Source organism: Fonsecaea erecta, assembly GCF_001651985.1.
Source record: "Fonsecaea erecta strain CBS 125763 chromosome Unknown Scaff3, whole genome shotgun sequence".
In the NCBI taxonomy this organism is placed as follows: Eukaryota; Fungi; Ascomycota; class Eurotiomycetes; order Chaetothyriales; family Herpotrichiellaceae; genus Fonsecaea; species Fonsecaea erecta.
This window is the reverse complement of record NW_017387246.1, coordinates 2,391,770-2,404,428: the sequence shown is the minus strand read 5'-3', so window position 1 is coordinate 2,404,428 and position 12,659 is coordinate 2,391,770. Positions and strand designations below refer to the sequence as shown.

At 54.8% G+C, this 12,659-nt stretch overlaps 5 protein-coding genes across 5 annotated transcripts; 3 read left to right on the top strand and 2 right to left on the bottom strand.

The window, feature by feature from the left end:
* Positions 1 to 592: 592 nt before the first annotated feature.
* AYL99_04118 (hypothetical protein) lies at positions 593 to 2,416 on the top strand (the record flags this gene model as incomplete). The annotated part of the gene is made up of 1 exon (XM_018835632.1): positions 593 to 2,416. The coding sequence occupies one exon, from the start codon at positions 593 to 595 to the stop codon at positions 2,414 to 2,416; it is 1,824 nt and encodes a 607-aa protein (XP_018695282.1).
* A 908-nt stretch (positions 2,417 to 3,324) lies between these two features.
* AYL99_04117 (hypothetical protein) lies at positions 3,325 to 3,734 on the top strand (the record flags this gene model as incomplete). The annotated part of the gene is made up of 2 exons (XM_018835631.1): positions 3,325 to 3,598; positions 3,703 to 3,734. The coding sequence occupies 2 exons, from the start codon at positions 3,325 to 3,327 to the stop codon at positions 3,732 to 3,734; spliced, it is 306 nt and encodes a 101-aa protein (XP_018695281.1).
* A 434-nt stretch (positions 3,735 to 4,168) lies between these two features.
* On the bottom strand, positions 4,169 to 6,808 carry AYL99_04116 (hypothetical protein; the record flags this gene model as incomplete). The annotated part of the gene is made up of 1 exon (XM_018835630.1): positions 4,169 to 6,808. One exon carries the CDS (start codon positions 6,806 to 6,808, stop codon positions 4,169 to 4,171), a length of 2,640 nt encoding a protein of 879 aa, XP_018695280.1.
* A 1,717-nt stretch (positions 6,809 to 8,525) lies between these two features.
* AYL99_04115 (hypothetical protein) lies at positions 8,526 to 9,861 on the top strand (the record flags this gene model as incomplete). The annotated part of the gene is made up of 2 exons (XM_018835629.1): positions 8,526 to 8,602; positions 8,655 to 9,861. 2 exons carry the CDS (start codon positions 8,526 to 8,528, stop codon positions 9,859 to 9,861), a joined length of 1,284 nt encoding a protein of 427 aa, XP_018695279.1.
* A 379-nt stretch (positions 9,862 to 10,240) lies between these two features.
* On the bottom strand, positions 10,241 to 12,410 carry AYL99_04114 (hypothetical protein; the record flags this gene model as incomplete). The annotated part of the gene is made up of 7 exons (XM_018835628.1): positions 10,241 to 10,432; positions 10,498 to 10,671; positions 10,751 to 11,047; positions 11,118 to 11,347; positions 11,425 to 11,627; positions 11,719 to 11,765; positions 12,174 to 12,410. 7 exons carry the CDS (start codon positions 12,408 to 12,410, stop codon positions 10,241 to 10,243), a joined length of 1,380 nt encoding a protein of 459 aa, XP_018695278.1.
* Between the last annotated feature and the right edge of the window lie 249 nt (positions 12,411 to 12,659).

The window sequence follows — 12,659 nt, the reverse complement described above, 5'->3', positions numbered from 1 at the left end:
CCAAGGTGGTCGCTCGTGTTGTTCCACTTCCCTGCGTATCAACCCAGGGATTCGTCGGCAAATGGCCCAGTAGCCCATTCAACGTAGCTATTGCACGATAGATGACTGTGACACAGGAGAAGGTCCTGGGGAGGAAGCCTGCTCCACTCTTAAGGCCGTTAACCGGGTCAGTAATATCCCCGGAGTTGAGAATGGGATGGACAAGCAGGAGGGAAAAACACTTGGAGCCGGGAACGGAGAGCTTGCTGAATCCCCAAAACCTTGATGCTGCGGAAAATAGCAGTGTGGTGTCCTTACCCCGCCAGAGCGAATCAGTGCCTCTGAGGCGGCCATGTAGACCTCAGATGCAGCATCTAATAGCATTCAGCGATATAGGCGAAGGTAAATACCTGGCCATCAGGCATTGGAGACGAAGCCAGTGAGGCTCTTTGTGGGGATAAACACAGCCAAATAGTCTGCCGATGTTTAGCCGGCCGAGCAAGAAAAGTTTCTGGCAAAATTGCGGCGTGTGCACTACACCACCACCAACATTATTACATATTGTTGAAGCAACGTGCCTGACCCTCGCTTCTTGGATCGGACCTTTGTCGCCATGAAGCGAAAGCTGGATGTCAACGATGCACCGACGGTCGAGGTCCCCCGAGAACCTGAAGATCATGGGTTCTCGTTCGATTCATTTGGCCTCGACCCTCGCCTGATGCAGGCCATTGCAAAGTCAGACTTCTCGCACCCAACACCCGTGCAGGCAAAGGCCATCCCTCTGGCGCTCGAGGGGAAAGATGTGCTTGCGAAATCCAAGACAGGTTCTGGAAAGACCGCCGCCTACGTCCTCCCTACCCTGCAGGCGATCCTGCGCCGAAAGTCCTCGTCCGCAGACGTCAAGGTCACGTCGGTACTCGTCCTTGTGCCCACGAGAGAATTGGCCGATCAAGTATACAAGGCTTTCAATACCTTCGCGCTGTTCTGCTCGAAAGATGTACAAACACTGAACCTGACACAAAGAGTCTCGGACACGGTCATGAATGCGGTGTTACAAGACTTCCCGGATGTCATTGTCACAACCCCGAGCAGAGCAACTCAATATCTTAGCTCGGGCCGGCTGTCTCTTGAAAACATCCAGCAGCTCGTCATTGATGAAGCCGACATTGTACTTTCCTATGGCTATGAAGATGACATCAACACCATTGCTGCGGCTCTTCCCCGCGGTGTGCAGACATTCTTAGTGAGTGCCACCCTGACGCTAGAGGTTGAAGAGTTGAAGACCATCTTCTGCCGTGACGCGGCCGTGGTCAAGATTGACGACAAAGAAGAGAAGGGTGAGGGGATAACTCAATTTGTGGTCAAGTGCGGCGAGGATGAAAAGTTCTTGCTCATATATGTTCTGTTTAAACTGCGCCTGGTCAAGGGAAAGTGCTTGGTGTTTGTGGCGGAAGTTGACAGAAGTTATCGGCTAAAGCTCTATCTGGAGCAGTTCGGGATCAAGTCGTGCGTGTTGAACGCCGAATTGCCGGTCAACTCTCGGTTGCACGTGGTCCAGGAGTTCAACAAGGGCCTTTACGACATTCTTATTGCCGCCGACGACCAGGAGGTTCTGGGGGGTGTCGTGAAGAGGCAAAAGACGGAGGGACGGGTCGCAGAAGATCCAGCCCATGAAATGAGCGAGGAGGACGAGGAGGAAGTGCAGCAGCCGTCCAAGAAAGCTAAGCACTCGAAGAAACACGAAAAGGACTATGGGGTGTCGAGGGGCATTGACTTTCAGAACGTGGCCTGCGTGATCAACTTCGACCTCCCGTCAACCTCCAAGTCCTACACACACCGCATCGGCCGTACCGCCCGAGCAGGGAAAGCAGGAATGGCGCTGTCTTTCGTGGTCCCCAAGGACAAGTTTGGCAAACACCGGGCCACCAGCATCCCCTCGGCGAAGAACGACGAACGTGTTCTGGAGAAGATTGTTGCTCGACAGACCAAAAAAGGCAACGAAGTGAAGCCATACCACTTTGACATGGCACAAGTGGATGCCTTCCGCTACCGCATGAACGATGCACTCCGTGCCGTGACCGGGGCTGCGGTGCACGAGGCGCGTGCGCGAGAAATCAAGCAAGAGCTGATAAAGTCCGAGAAGCTGCGGAAACACTTTGAAGAGAATCCGGACGACCTGCGACACTTGAGGCATGACGGCGAACACGGGGCCATCGTCAGGCACCAGGGGCACTTGAAGCATGTCCCGGAGTACCTGATGCCGGCGGCGGGGAAAAAGGCCCTGAGTGCCGACGAGGTCGGGTTTGTCGGGCTGAGGGGTGAGAATAAGCGGAAAGACAGCAAGAAGCGAGGAGGGCGCAAGGCGCGATTCGGCGGGAGATCCAGGGGGAAAATCGACCCATTGAAATCCTTCAGTGGTGCGAGGAAGAAGCGTTGAGGAAAGGAAAGCAGTCTTGTATCGGGGTGACGATGGACTGACTCTGTGGTTTTACGGGCATATCATTTGTTCCCCGTCCGATGGACTGTGTCAGCCACATACATATGTTTCCTGGTTCCTCTGATCTGAGACGACTCTTTGCTGTTACGAGAGAACTCACGCAGACCCCAACTGCGCAATGCCAACCCACTCTGTCTGCTGATGATCAAATACAGCAAAAGTGCCGTGTATCTCGTCAACATCCACATCTTCATCCCTGTCCGTCATCCCTGTCCCTTTCTACCCCTGTATCCGTTCCATTGGTATCTACAGTATCGGTCACTGTCCCTCACTGTGTTGACATAATCACTCATTGCGGCCCCCAAAACGTTCCAAATCGTGGCCACCCTGTTTTACACCTACTCACTCACATTGGCGTATTACGTACGTCAACTTACGATGAGCAAGGACTACTACGTAGTAGGTCGGAGCGGGGAAGGGATCCGTGCGTGCAGCTTGTTGACGGAATCAGGACATTTCGCCATGGCCTAGTGAGCCTGGCCTGGCCGGGATTGATTCTCGGATGTACAGTATCATGTACATACAGATCATGTTCTTGCTGCGCAATTGGTCGGGCGAGGGGGAAGGGTGGTGCCGCTGATGCCGTTGCTGACAACGTTTCTCGGTGCATATGTTTCTGGCCCATCGCAGCCACAGCCACACGTCGAGGCGTCTTGCATGTAGGCCGTCGATCAGGTAATATTCCCTCGAGATACAAGACATATATACCCCGTGTCAACACACTCCCAGTCAAACACAATATATACCTGTACATATATATATCCAAGGGACCATCATCTGTCTCACACAAACACACCACCACTTCTCTGCTCGACCCAACAACTCAACTCCAACCGTACCCGCGCGCCATGCCCACCGCCACCGCCCGCATCGGCGACAAAATCCTCGCCACCTCGTCCACCTACGCCACGGTCGAGGGCAACGTGTACTTCCCGCCGTCGGCGATCTCAGACCCGTCGGTTTTCCGGCCGTCCAACACGCACTCGACCTGCCCCTGGAAGGGCACGGCCAGCTACTACGACGTCACGGTGGACGGCGGGGCCACGACGCTCAGGAACGCCGCGTGGTACTACCCCGCGCCGAAGGACAAGGCCGCGCATATCAAGGATCATGTCGCCTTTTGTAAGCTTTTGTTCATCGGACACACTCTCTTCACTTTTTCATCACGAAATGATAACTAATCATGGTCGAAATGGATCGCTGACTTTGGGTGCGTGTGTGTTTAGATACGAACAAGGTCAATGTCTCCGTGGCATGAATGAAATGTCAGCGTGGAAGAGAGAGAAGAGAGAGAGAGAGTGTGTATGTGTGTGTTGGGGGGAGAGGAGGTTGCTAAAGGAGAGAGTGTCATGGAAGAGGGCATACGGGCATGCAAGTCCTCAGTGGTGGTGGTGATGTGGAAAGTCCTAGCTGAGGATATCAAAGAGCACGAACTATCAGTGCACGAGACACATTGTGGAAGATTTGACCCCACGACAGCCCCTTAGTCCAATACAGGTCCCTTGTTTCCAGGACCATGGGAATAGGAATCTGGTAAAAAGCAACCCACAAGGGCGAAGAGAGGGAAATAGAAATCACATTATCACTATCACTGAGACGCCACCTACCCACGCCATACCCCGGTGACCAGACCGATATCAAAAGCACATGCTTTTCCTGGCCCCGTTTATTTGACTCGCAGAGATCCCAGCCTCAAGGCTTCCCAGCCAGCCGCATATACTGTTCGACAGCAGGGGACTCGGCGACGGTGAAGGAGGTGATGGTGGCCGGCCGACTCCGGCGCTTCCTCCGTGAGCTCGAATTGCCAACCGGGACGCCGTCCTCGCGACACCGCACGTAGAAATGGGGATGCTGGCTCCGGTCCCGGGGAGTTGTCGCGCCCGTGCCGGCCGTCTGCATGTCGACCTGCCACTTCTTGGCCAACAGACCTCCGCTCGGCCCGGCGCCGCAGGTACCCGACATGGTGTTGGAGGGTGGCGAGTTGATGGCGAGCGCAAACATGTTCTGCGGCTCGGTGTAGTCCGTCACGCGGCCCAGCAGGCAGAAGGTCCACAGCAGGTAGACGAGGCTGAAGCTGCTGAGCAGGAACACGGCCACGAGGATAACGTAAAACAGGTTCTGCCACGTCTGCGTGCCGCCCGATGCGTAGTCCTTGTAGCTCACCCGCGCCTTGAAGTTCTGATACTGCGGCTCGTCGAGGATCGCCACCGAGTAGTTCCAGAAGTGCACGAACGGCGAGTTCGACGACGACAAAAGCGCCGTTTCGCCCGCCAGTACGGCCAGGGCCTCGCCGATCGTCGGCATGTCGGATGTCAAGAACGTAGGCTGGCCCTCCGAGTACGCGGGGATCATCTGGCTGAGCAGGCGGGCGCTCGAAGCATTGGCGTCGTTGATTCCCGCGGTGAGCGACAGAGACCGCAGCCATTCCGAGCCGACGTCTTTCCAGTCTGCATCCCAGTTCCCGATCACCGCATCCTTGACCGCTTTGACGTAAGGGAGCGTATTGCCCGGGCTCTTGTCACACTCGACCGACAGCTGGCCGCCGGACTGGGCGACGCGATAGTACGTGGTACAGTTGCGATACTGGGCGGATTTGACAGAGCACAGGACGTAGTCATCGGTCGGGAAGGCTCGTTTGTCCACCGGCGGAGGTGCTGCGAGGACGTAAATAGAATAGTACCCCCATTGCTGGGAGATAAACCCCAGCGTGTTGTATTCGATGGGCAGTTTGGAGAAGACCGGTGCTTGCTGAACACCATTGTACGGGCCGGTGTCCCCGAAATTGAATATGTCATCGACGGCGGTGGGACGTGGGAAATATGTCTCTGGGTTCGCGATACTCGACACATTGACGATCAGGGGCGCCAGCTCGGCAGTGGACATACCGACACACAAGACATTGATCAGGGGTGCCGGGATAGCGGCCTGGATAAAGTACTCTCCGTTGCCCTGAAGATCCTCTGGCTGTAGAATGTGGTTCTTGGGATCTCGAGCAGCATTGAACAGATTTGTGTGAGGCATCGCCAGGGTGACATTCTGCACGAGCCTTCCCCAGCGCTGTGAGTCGGTCGTGATGTTTTCGTGACTGGGGGTGACCCATTGCCCCTGGACGGTCGTATTGTCGAACAACGTCGCCACCGGTGCAGGCCGGCCGTAGATCGAACTCGGGTCTGAGCTTGTGTTGCCGACGTTCAGCCTTTCGCGCCAATCCGACATGAATGTCTTGAAGTTATGGAAGCTCTGGCCCGCGTAGTCGATCTGGAGACACGTATCGCCCTCGGGATGCGGACCGACGCCGTCTGGGTCTGGATCTTCGGGGACCGGCGTTTCGCAGCTCTGGGCCAGGTAGATCGAGTTGGCGTACGACGCGGCCACTTGACCCCAGAGGGTTCGATCTTCCAGAGGTCCAAACTTGGGCTTGGGCGCCACCAACGCTTCGGCGGCAGTGGTGTAGAAGGTCGCCGCCAAGACAGCGACCAAGACCATGATACCGAGGACGGTCGAGGCAGCGTATCTCACTACAATCCAGTTCGTAATCAGGGTTCCGGGTTGCATGACCCACGACCTCATAGTCATTTCCGCGATGCTGATACCGCTGTTCTTCTCGGTCTTTGCAAATGCACGCCGGCTCAGAATTTGTCCGAGCAGCGCCACGAAGATGGTGACAAAGGACAACTCGACCGTCTTTGACAGGAGCGCCGACAGAAGAGTGGCGTTCCCAAAGGTGAGGTGGCCGTTGGTGCCGATTCGTTGGCCCCATCGAGGTTTCGCAAACGCGATTCCAAGAAACACGCCAGAGAATACTGTCGAGTAGACTGCCAGTGCCAATATGGATATGGTCCACCACGACCATGGGCTGGTCAAGATGTCGCCGTGGGTGGGACAATTCTCGTCGACCCTGGTGTGAGTGTGCAAGAGTCCGGCTTCCGGAGAGAAATCCTGGGAGGTCTGTTGATTGAGTCGGCTATACGATGATCGATGTGACCTAAACGATTTCGCATCTTCGGCCGGGGAAGTGGTGTGTTGGTAAGGACTGCTACGGCCAGGGCCTAACACCAGGGAATCCGGCGCTGCCACGGTACTTGTGGAAGCATCTGTGCTCGTGAAAGATGGACCTTTCGAGCCGACCGGGACACGCTTGACTGGCCTCGACAAGCCTGAAATGTTCAATCCAGTGACGGGCTCTTCGGTCCATTCTGTTGAAGGGGTGAGATTCTGGAATTCATGATCGTCTTGCGGCGCTTGTTCGTAGCTGTTTCCCGGCAGTAGCGACGAGTTCTGGCGTCGAAAAGCCCGTCTGGCGTGAAAAAGGTCATGTTCGTCCCCATCCATCATAAGCGACGATCGTTGTTCAAGCTGGAACTACCCCCTCCAACTCGTTCGAGGGCGATGTCTGGGTGTCGAGGAAGCACTGATACTCTCACGAGGGAGTTCGGCGGCATGGTGGAAGATGCCTCCAGAGCAGTGGATTGTGAGGCTGAACAACATGCACTTTCGCCTCTTCGCCTACTCCATGTCGGGCACTGGCGCAGATAACCAGAGTCGGTGGTGATAGCAGCAGCTCGTCGTCCCTTCTGCTGGCCCCAGCCGAGGGGCGCTAGAAGCACAATTCGTCATGTTCTCCCGTGCCATGGCGTTCCGCTAGGGGCCATTCAGTAAAGACTTAGCGACGAGGCGCACGCCCAAGGAGACAGACTTATGCATGAGGGAGCTGGGCGTCGTAGCCATTGGTTTGGCAGGTGGACGGGGGTGGTGCAGGGCTGGTTGTGTGCGACTCTGGCGCTCGAGCCGATGGCGATGGACAAACAAAGGGGGTTGCGCATTGGTGTCTCGGACGCTGCACAGCGACGCTAAGAGGTGTTCTGTTTGTCTGTGATTGAGCCAGCATACATGTCCATCTTCGATCTACCGTGTTTTTTGTTTTTTGCACACACTGGACTAGCACCTGTTTATTTCTCTGGGTGGCTTCTTCCGGTGAGCCGAAGGGGGAGATTGAACATCACTAGCAGACCGCACGGCGTCTCGAACGCGAAGGAGACGAAGTCGTCGTAGTAATAGTAGGAGAAGGGGACTGCTGCATGAACCCTGGACGCGTGGGGATGGTTCCGGCCACCTAATCACGCCGTAATCTGCCGCCGGTGCCACTTCTGGTCGGCTTGAAGAGGGAGTGATAGGCAGGAGACTCGGGTGGTGGATGGCAGGGGATCGTGGTCTTTTTCTTCTCACATGCCTCGGTAAGACTAGACAGGCCTAGAATGAATGATTCCGCGTGGGAGTGGGAGTGGGAGTGGGAGTGTGAGTGGCAGTGAGAGAGAATACGGGGTAATGAGGCCGACAATTGTTAGCAGGTCATGTTGCCGGTCACTGGTCAGTAGTCACTCACTCTAGATCCGCCCCCAGTGGCTGACACACTTGCTCTGTCACTACTACAGACGCTGCCACAATAGTATGTTTTACTGACATACCTAGATGCCTACACATTAATTATTATTAATTACACAGTACTTAATCCTCGTGGGTTGCGAGTGCCAGTCGCACATCTGTAACAAATACGGGCAGACGCACATTTCCACCTTCTCCCAGACTACATCCTCCGAACAACAGCTTGTCTGGGATATGCTCTTCTTCCCCCAACCTACTACTGTCGAAGGTTTGGGGTGTATGCATTGCTTGTCAGCCTTCACCATCTCCTCAGACACTACCAGGATGGACCCGGGCGATCAATCAGACGTTGTTTTGCCCAAGGACAAGCTTCAGCCGCTCCAGTAGCGCCAGGACCGAGCACTGCAAATGGACGTCCCCGTCAGCTATCACTACTACTGCCCACACTGTTCCACTCGTTTCCCTCCTCCATCCACCAATGGGAAGCCTGCTGAGGTTGCAGTCAGAGCTGTCGTTCGGGTGCCGACTTCGAGACCCTTGACTTCCGAGTGCCCACGAGACACAATATATGTCCAGAGCACCGTCGAATTCACGTTCCTCGACAGCGACGAGCCTTTGCTGGAGGCCCAAGTCCGTTTGATATGCCTTGCTGCTGCGGCTCACAGTCATGACTCTGCCTAGGCTTGGCAACCCGAGACAGAAGGCCTTCTCCCACAAGGTCCGCACAGGGTGCATGACCTGCCGGTGAGTTCGTATCGTGTGGTTGTCGACAACACCGGCTCACGACATCGATCAGGCGACGCAGGGTGAAGTGCGATGAGGCAAAGCCCGCCTGTCTCAACTGCACAAGAGGAAATCGACACTGCCTCGGGTATGTGCCTCCGGCGGCCACAGTCTTCACGCTGGACAGTGGCCAGTCTTCCGCATCGAACCGGTCATCGTCGAGTCAGTCGCCACAAACCGCCACCTCCGAGGATGATTTGTTAGTCTTCAAGCCGCTCGACGCGACTTTCGGCACAGACGAGGAAAGACGGTCTCTCCAGCACTTCCTCTGCCTAACATCTTCTGTGGTGGCGCATTACGGGCCTCAGGGAGACTTCTATACCGTCCTTGTCCCCCAGCTCGCCCGACGGTCTCCTGCAGTCAAGCATATGCTTGTTGCGCTCTCCATGACACACGAGAAGTTCCATACCGGTGTCGCAACTGCCTCTCCGAACATGACCTCGCAGGCTGTCTCCCACTACATTTCGGCCATAGTAGACATCAGGAGCAACAACCCCCCTAAGCTTCACGTTGTCATCGCGTCCCTCGTGGCATGGGTCATAGAGCTGTTCCAGAACAACCTTCCGGCCGCCATCGTGCACCTGCGTGGAACTCTCAAACTTCTTCGGGAGTACCAGCGATCGAAACCGCCGCCATCCGAACAAGACGCCTTGCAGAGGGCCATTCTGCCAACCGCTAGCCTGGCCAAAGGCTTGACGCAATTGATGGCTCGCACCGGTCCTTTAAAGGGAGAGATCGAGCCGGGATACCAGGGCCATATAAGCTATCCTTGGAGCCGACCCATGTTTGCGTCTTTTGTCGAAGCGAGGAGTGTCATTTGCGACTACATCGAGGAGATCGCGGATTCTGAGAACGCTCGCGATCTTCGAGATATTGAGAGACTGGTGGCCTTCTGGTTCCAGAGTGTCCGACGGTGGGACCAAGAAAATGTTCCCACTCCCACCATGGCAGCACTCCTCCTGCTCTTCAACCTGACGTTGGCTCTTCTCCCAAGCAGTGATGTGGCGGGATTCAGTTACTCCGTCAACCCAAGCACCATTGACTTCGTGGTTGACAAAGCAGCCACACTGACCAATATTCAGCAGAAGCTTGAGATGCGTAATGAAGATCTCAAACAAACGTTGGTTATTGTTCTCGACTTCGTCGTTCGGTTGTTCCCGGACTCTCTGAGTCATGGTCGAGCAGTATTGCTATTAAGCCAGCTGCATGGCCAAGGATGAGCCTGCACAGAATCAGGAAGTCTCTACGATCAGAATAGATGGCTTCTCTGCGCTTATCGGATATTTTTCGTGTTCGGCGAGCCGTCGGCTCTACGTCACACCACGGGCGTCTTCTATCGCTTGTCTCGGTTGGAAAGTGGAAGGACTGGCCTTGAGTTGAGCTGAGCCTGCTGAACGTGGTCCGTCTCCACATTACAAGCCTCCTGTTCCTCCATTTCTCCGAGGCACAAGAGCCTCAAGCTGGCCCAGCGGCTGATAACAAAAGGCAGCAAATACTTGACATGAGTTGGACGTGTCCAATTTCATCTACCGAATGGGTTTTGCAGTCAACGGATAACGCCGTGATGTTGTCAGCCAACTTATATGGAACTATGACTCTTCAAGGCTGCTTGACACTATCTGTGATCACAATGGCTTGTTGATCATGCGAGAGTCTTCGTCGTAGCCACCATAACCAGATGGCAAATACGAAGATCGTCAGGGGAATGGCGGTGGCAGGTAATATCCACCACATTCGCGACACGCTTATGTCGGTCCCATCAAAATTGAACACTACCGTGCTCAAAAGCGACTATGTCGGGTGTTAGACACGGGTTGCATGTGTTGAGGCATTGGCAGGGTTTTTATCTAACATACCGCCACGAAAGTACCGGGGAGGAAGAACATGGTTACCGCAGCGATGGTGATCATGGATGCACTATCGCGTTGAGTCTGCTGAGCAATCCGGGCCGTGAGTTCTGCAATCTCCTTGTTCTGCGCCGCGATCTCTTTGTTGTCTCGACTCTCAGCCTGGTTCGCGAGATGGAAAAGCTGCCGCCGAATATTGCCATCAGATTCCGCATATTTCGCTCAAACCACAAAACAAATGCCAGAGCTGGATTTCCCTTACCAGGTTGATTTGCGTTGCCGTGCGGTCCCTGTAGTCTGAAACAAGGTGTCTAAGGGATCGGCAGCTCGACACGAGGAACGCCAGTGACTCATCGGACTCTTCAAAGGGCTGGAACTGACTTGTGTTCTGCATCCTCCCATCCTCTGCAAGAGAAGCATACTTGCTCCGCACTCGTTGCAAGAAATCGAGATGAACTTCGAACTCCGAGACTTTACGGAACAGGATGTGCCAACTCCTCGAGAGCCGGTGAAGCTCCCTGATCATCGAATCCACAGCCTCGTGCGGCTCGTTCGCTTCCTACATCCCGAAGTGAGAACCTGTCTGTCCTGCATGTCTGGTGGAGGGGAGAGAGATGGGAAATCCATACGAATCGCTTCATCCGGCCTCGGATGGCCACCATCTCGTGCTGCCAGAGACTTAGCGTCTCGTCTGCAGCGACAACATCCATCTTGAACGGAACGCGCAGGTCGTGCGGTGTGAGTCTCGGGACGGCCGAGGGTGGGAAATTCAGGCAGAAATACGTCGACGACCCCGTTTCAAGAGAAGTCGAAACGTGAGTGCACGCACTTGCGCCAGGGGCGTATTCGTACACCATATCTATGCCGTCCAAAGTTTTATGATCGGTCATTTAGTCTCAATCCTGACTGAGGGGGAATGGAAGGGGGATTTCGAACCGAAAGATCGAGCTCTGCCCTGCCCATCGCGACCAACAAAGTATCCGTGTTTGACGGTATACCAGTGCCCTAGCCCGCAGACGGCGGTGATCAGCAGGTCCGAGAGCCCCGCTCGATCACGAAGCAGCCTGAGGATTGCCGGTTTGACCGCGGCGTCGCCGGTCTCGGTGCTTGTACGCCCAGGTCCAAGGCTTTCAAGGAAACTATACCATATGCACACGTTCAGTGTGGTACGCGCCACAGACCATTGCTTTGAACGACAGGGAGGAAACAATGCTGAATCGAAGCACGTACAAGACGCGGAGAGAGCATTTTTCCTGCCGAGCTGTCGAGTCGTCGTCCTGTATTGCAGTCCATCAGTCGCCCTTCCTTCTCACTACCTGATAGGGTCCTTCCCAGGAGCTAGCATGCCCAAGTGTTTCAAAGGCAGTACTGATAAGTGATGGATGCGGTACATGGACAAAGCTCACCAGCAGCAATCTTTCGAGGGCATGACTGTCTAGGCCACGGTGCCAATCTGTTCGAGCAAGCCAAAACACCCCAGGAATAAGCATTCATTCATCAATCGTGTACCAGCCACTCAATCACCCGGTGTGTCACAAGAGAAAAGGACCTGTGACACGCATATCATGACCCATGGTAGATGTGTGGGGAGACTGACGGCCCATGGAACTCCAAACTCTCCTTGGGAGATGTACCAGCGGCAAATTCTACTGGTAGGTAAGTAGAGAAATATGATACTCACGAACGACCCCAGCGCCATCGACGTCCAGCACATCGACGCCCTTCCAGTCGACCGCCCACGTCTCCCTGGCCCTCAGAGCCTGCTCGAGCGCCGCCTTGTCGACGGTCTCTGGACATGTTTGATGCTGATGATGATTATGCGTCTCATTCTGCTGCGTGGTTATTATTGTCGTGTTAGTGGTGATACTAGCAGTAGTATTGGGCGATTCGTGAAGAATTTCGGCGGCGGTGGAAGGTGTCATTGTTTTGTTCAATGCAATGCAGTGAGATTCAGTCCAAGTCCGGCGTCGGTAGGACGGATCTGGTTGATCGGTCAGTCAGTCAGTCAGTCAGATAGTCAGGTCAGGACAGAGGAGTCTCTGAGGTTAGGTTGGTCGTGGGCGGGACAGCTAAGTAAGTAGGTACTTGGTAACTTGCAGGTATTATAATTATTATATGTACGAAGTCGACAAATAATACTTGTTCAATATCCCCGAAAGGAACATGGAAGA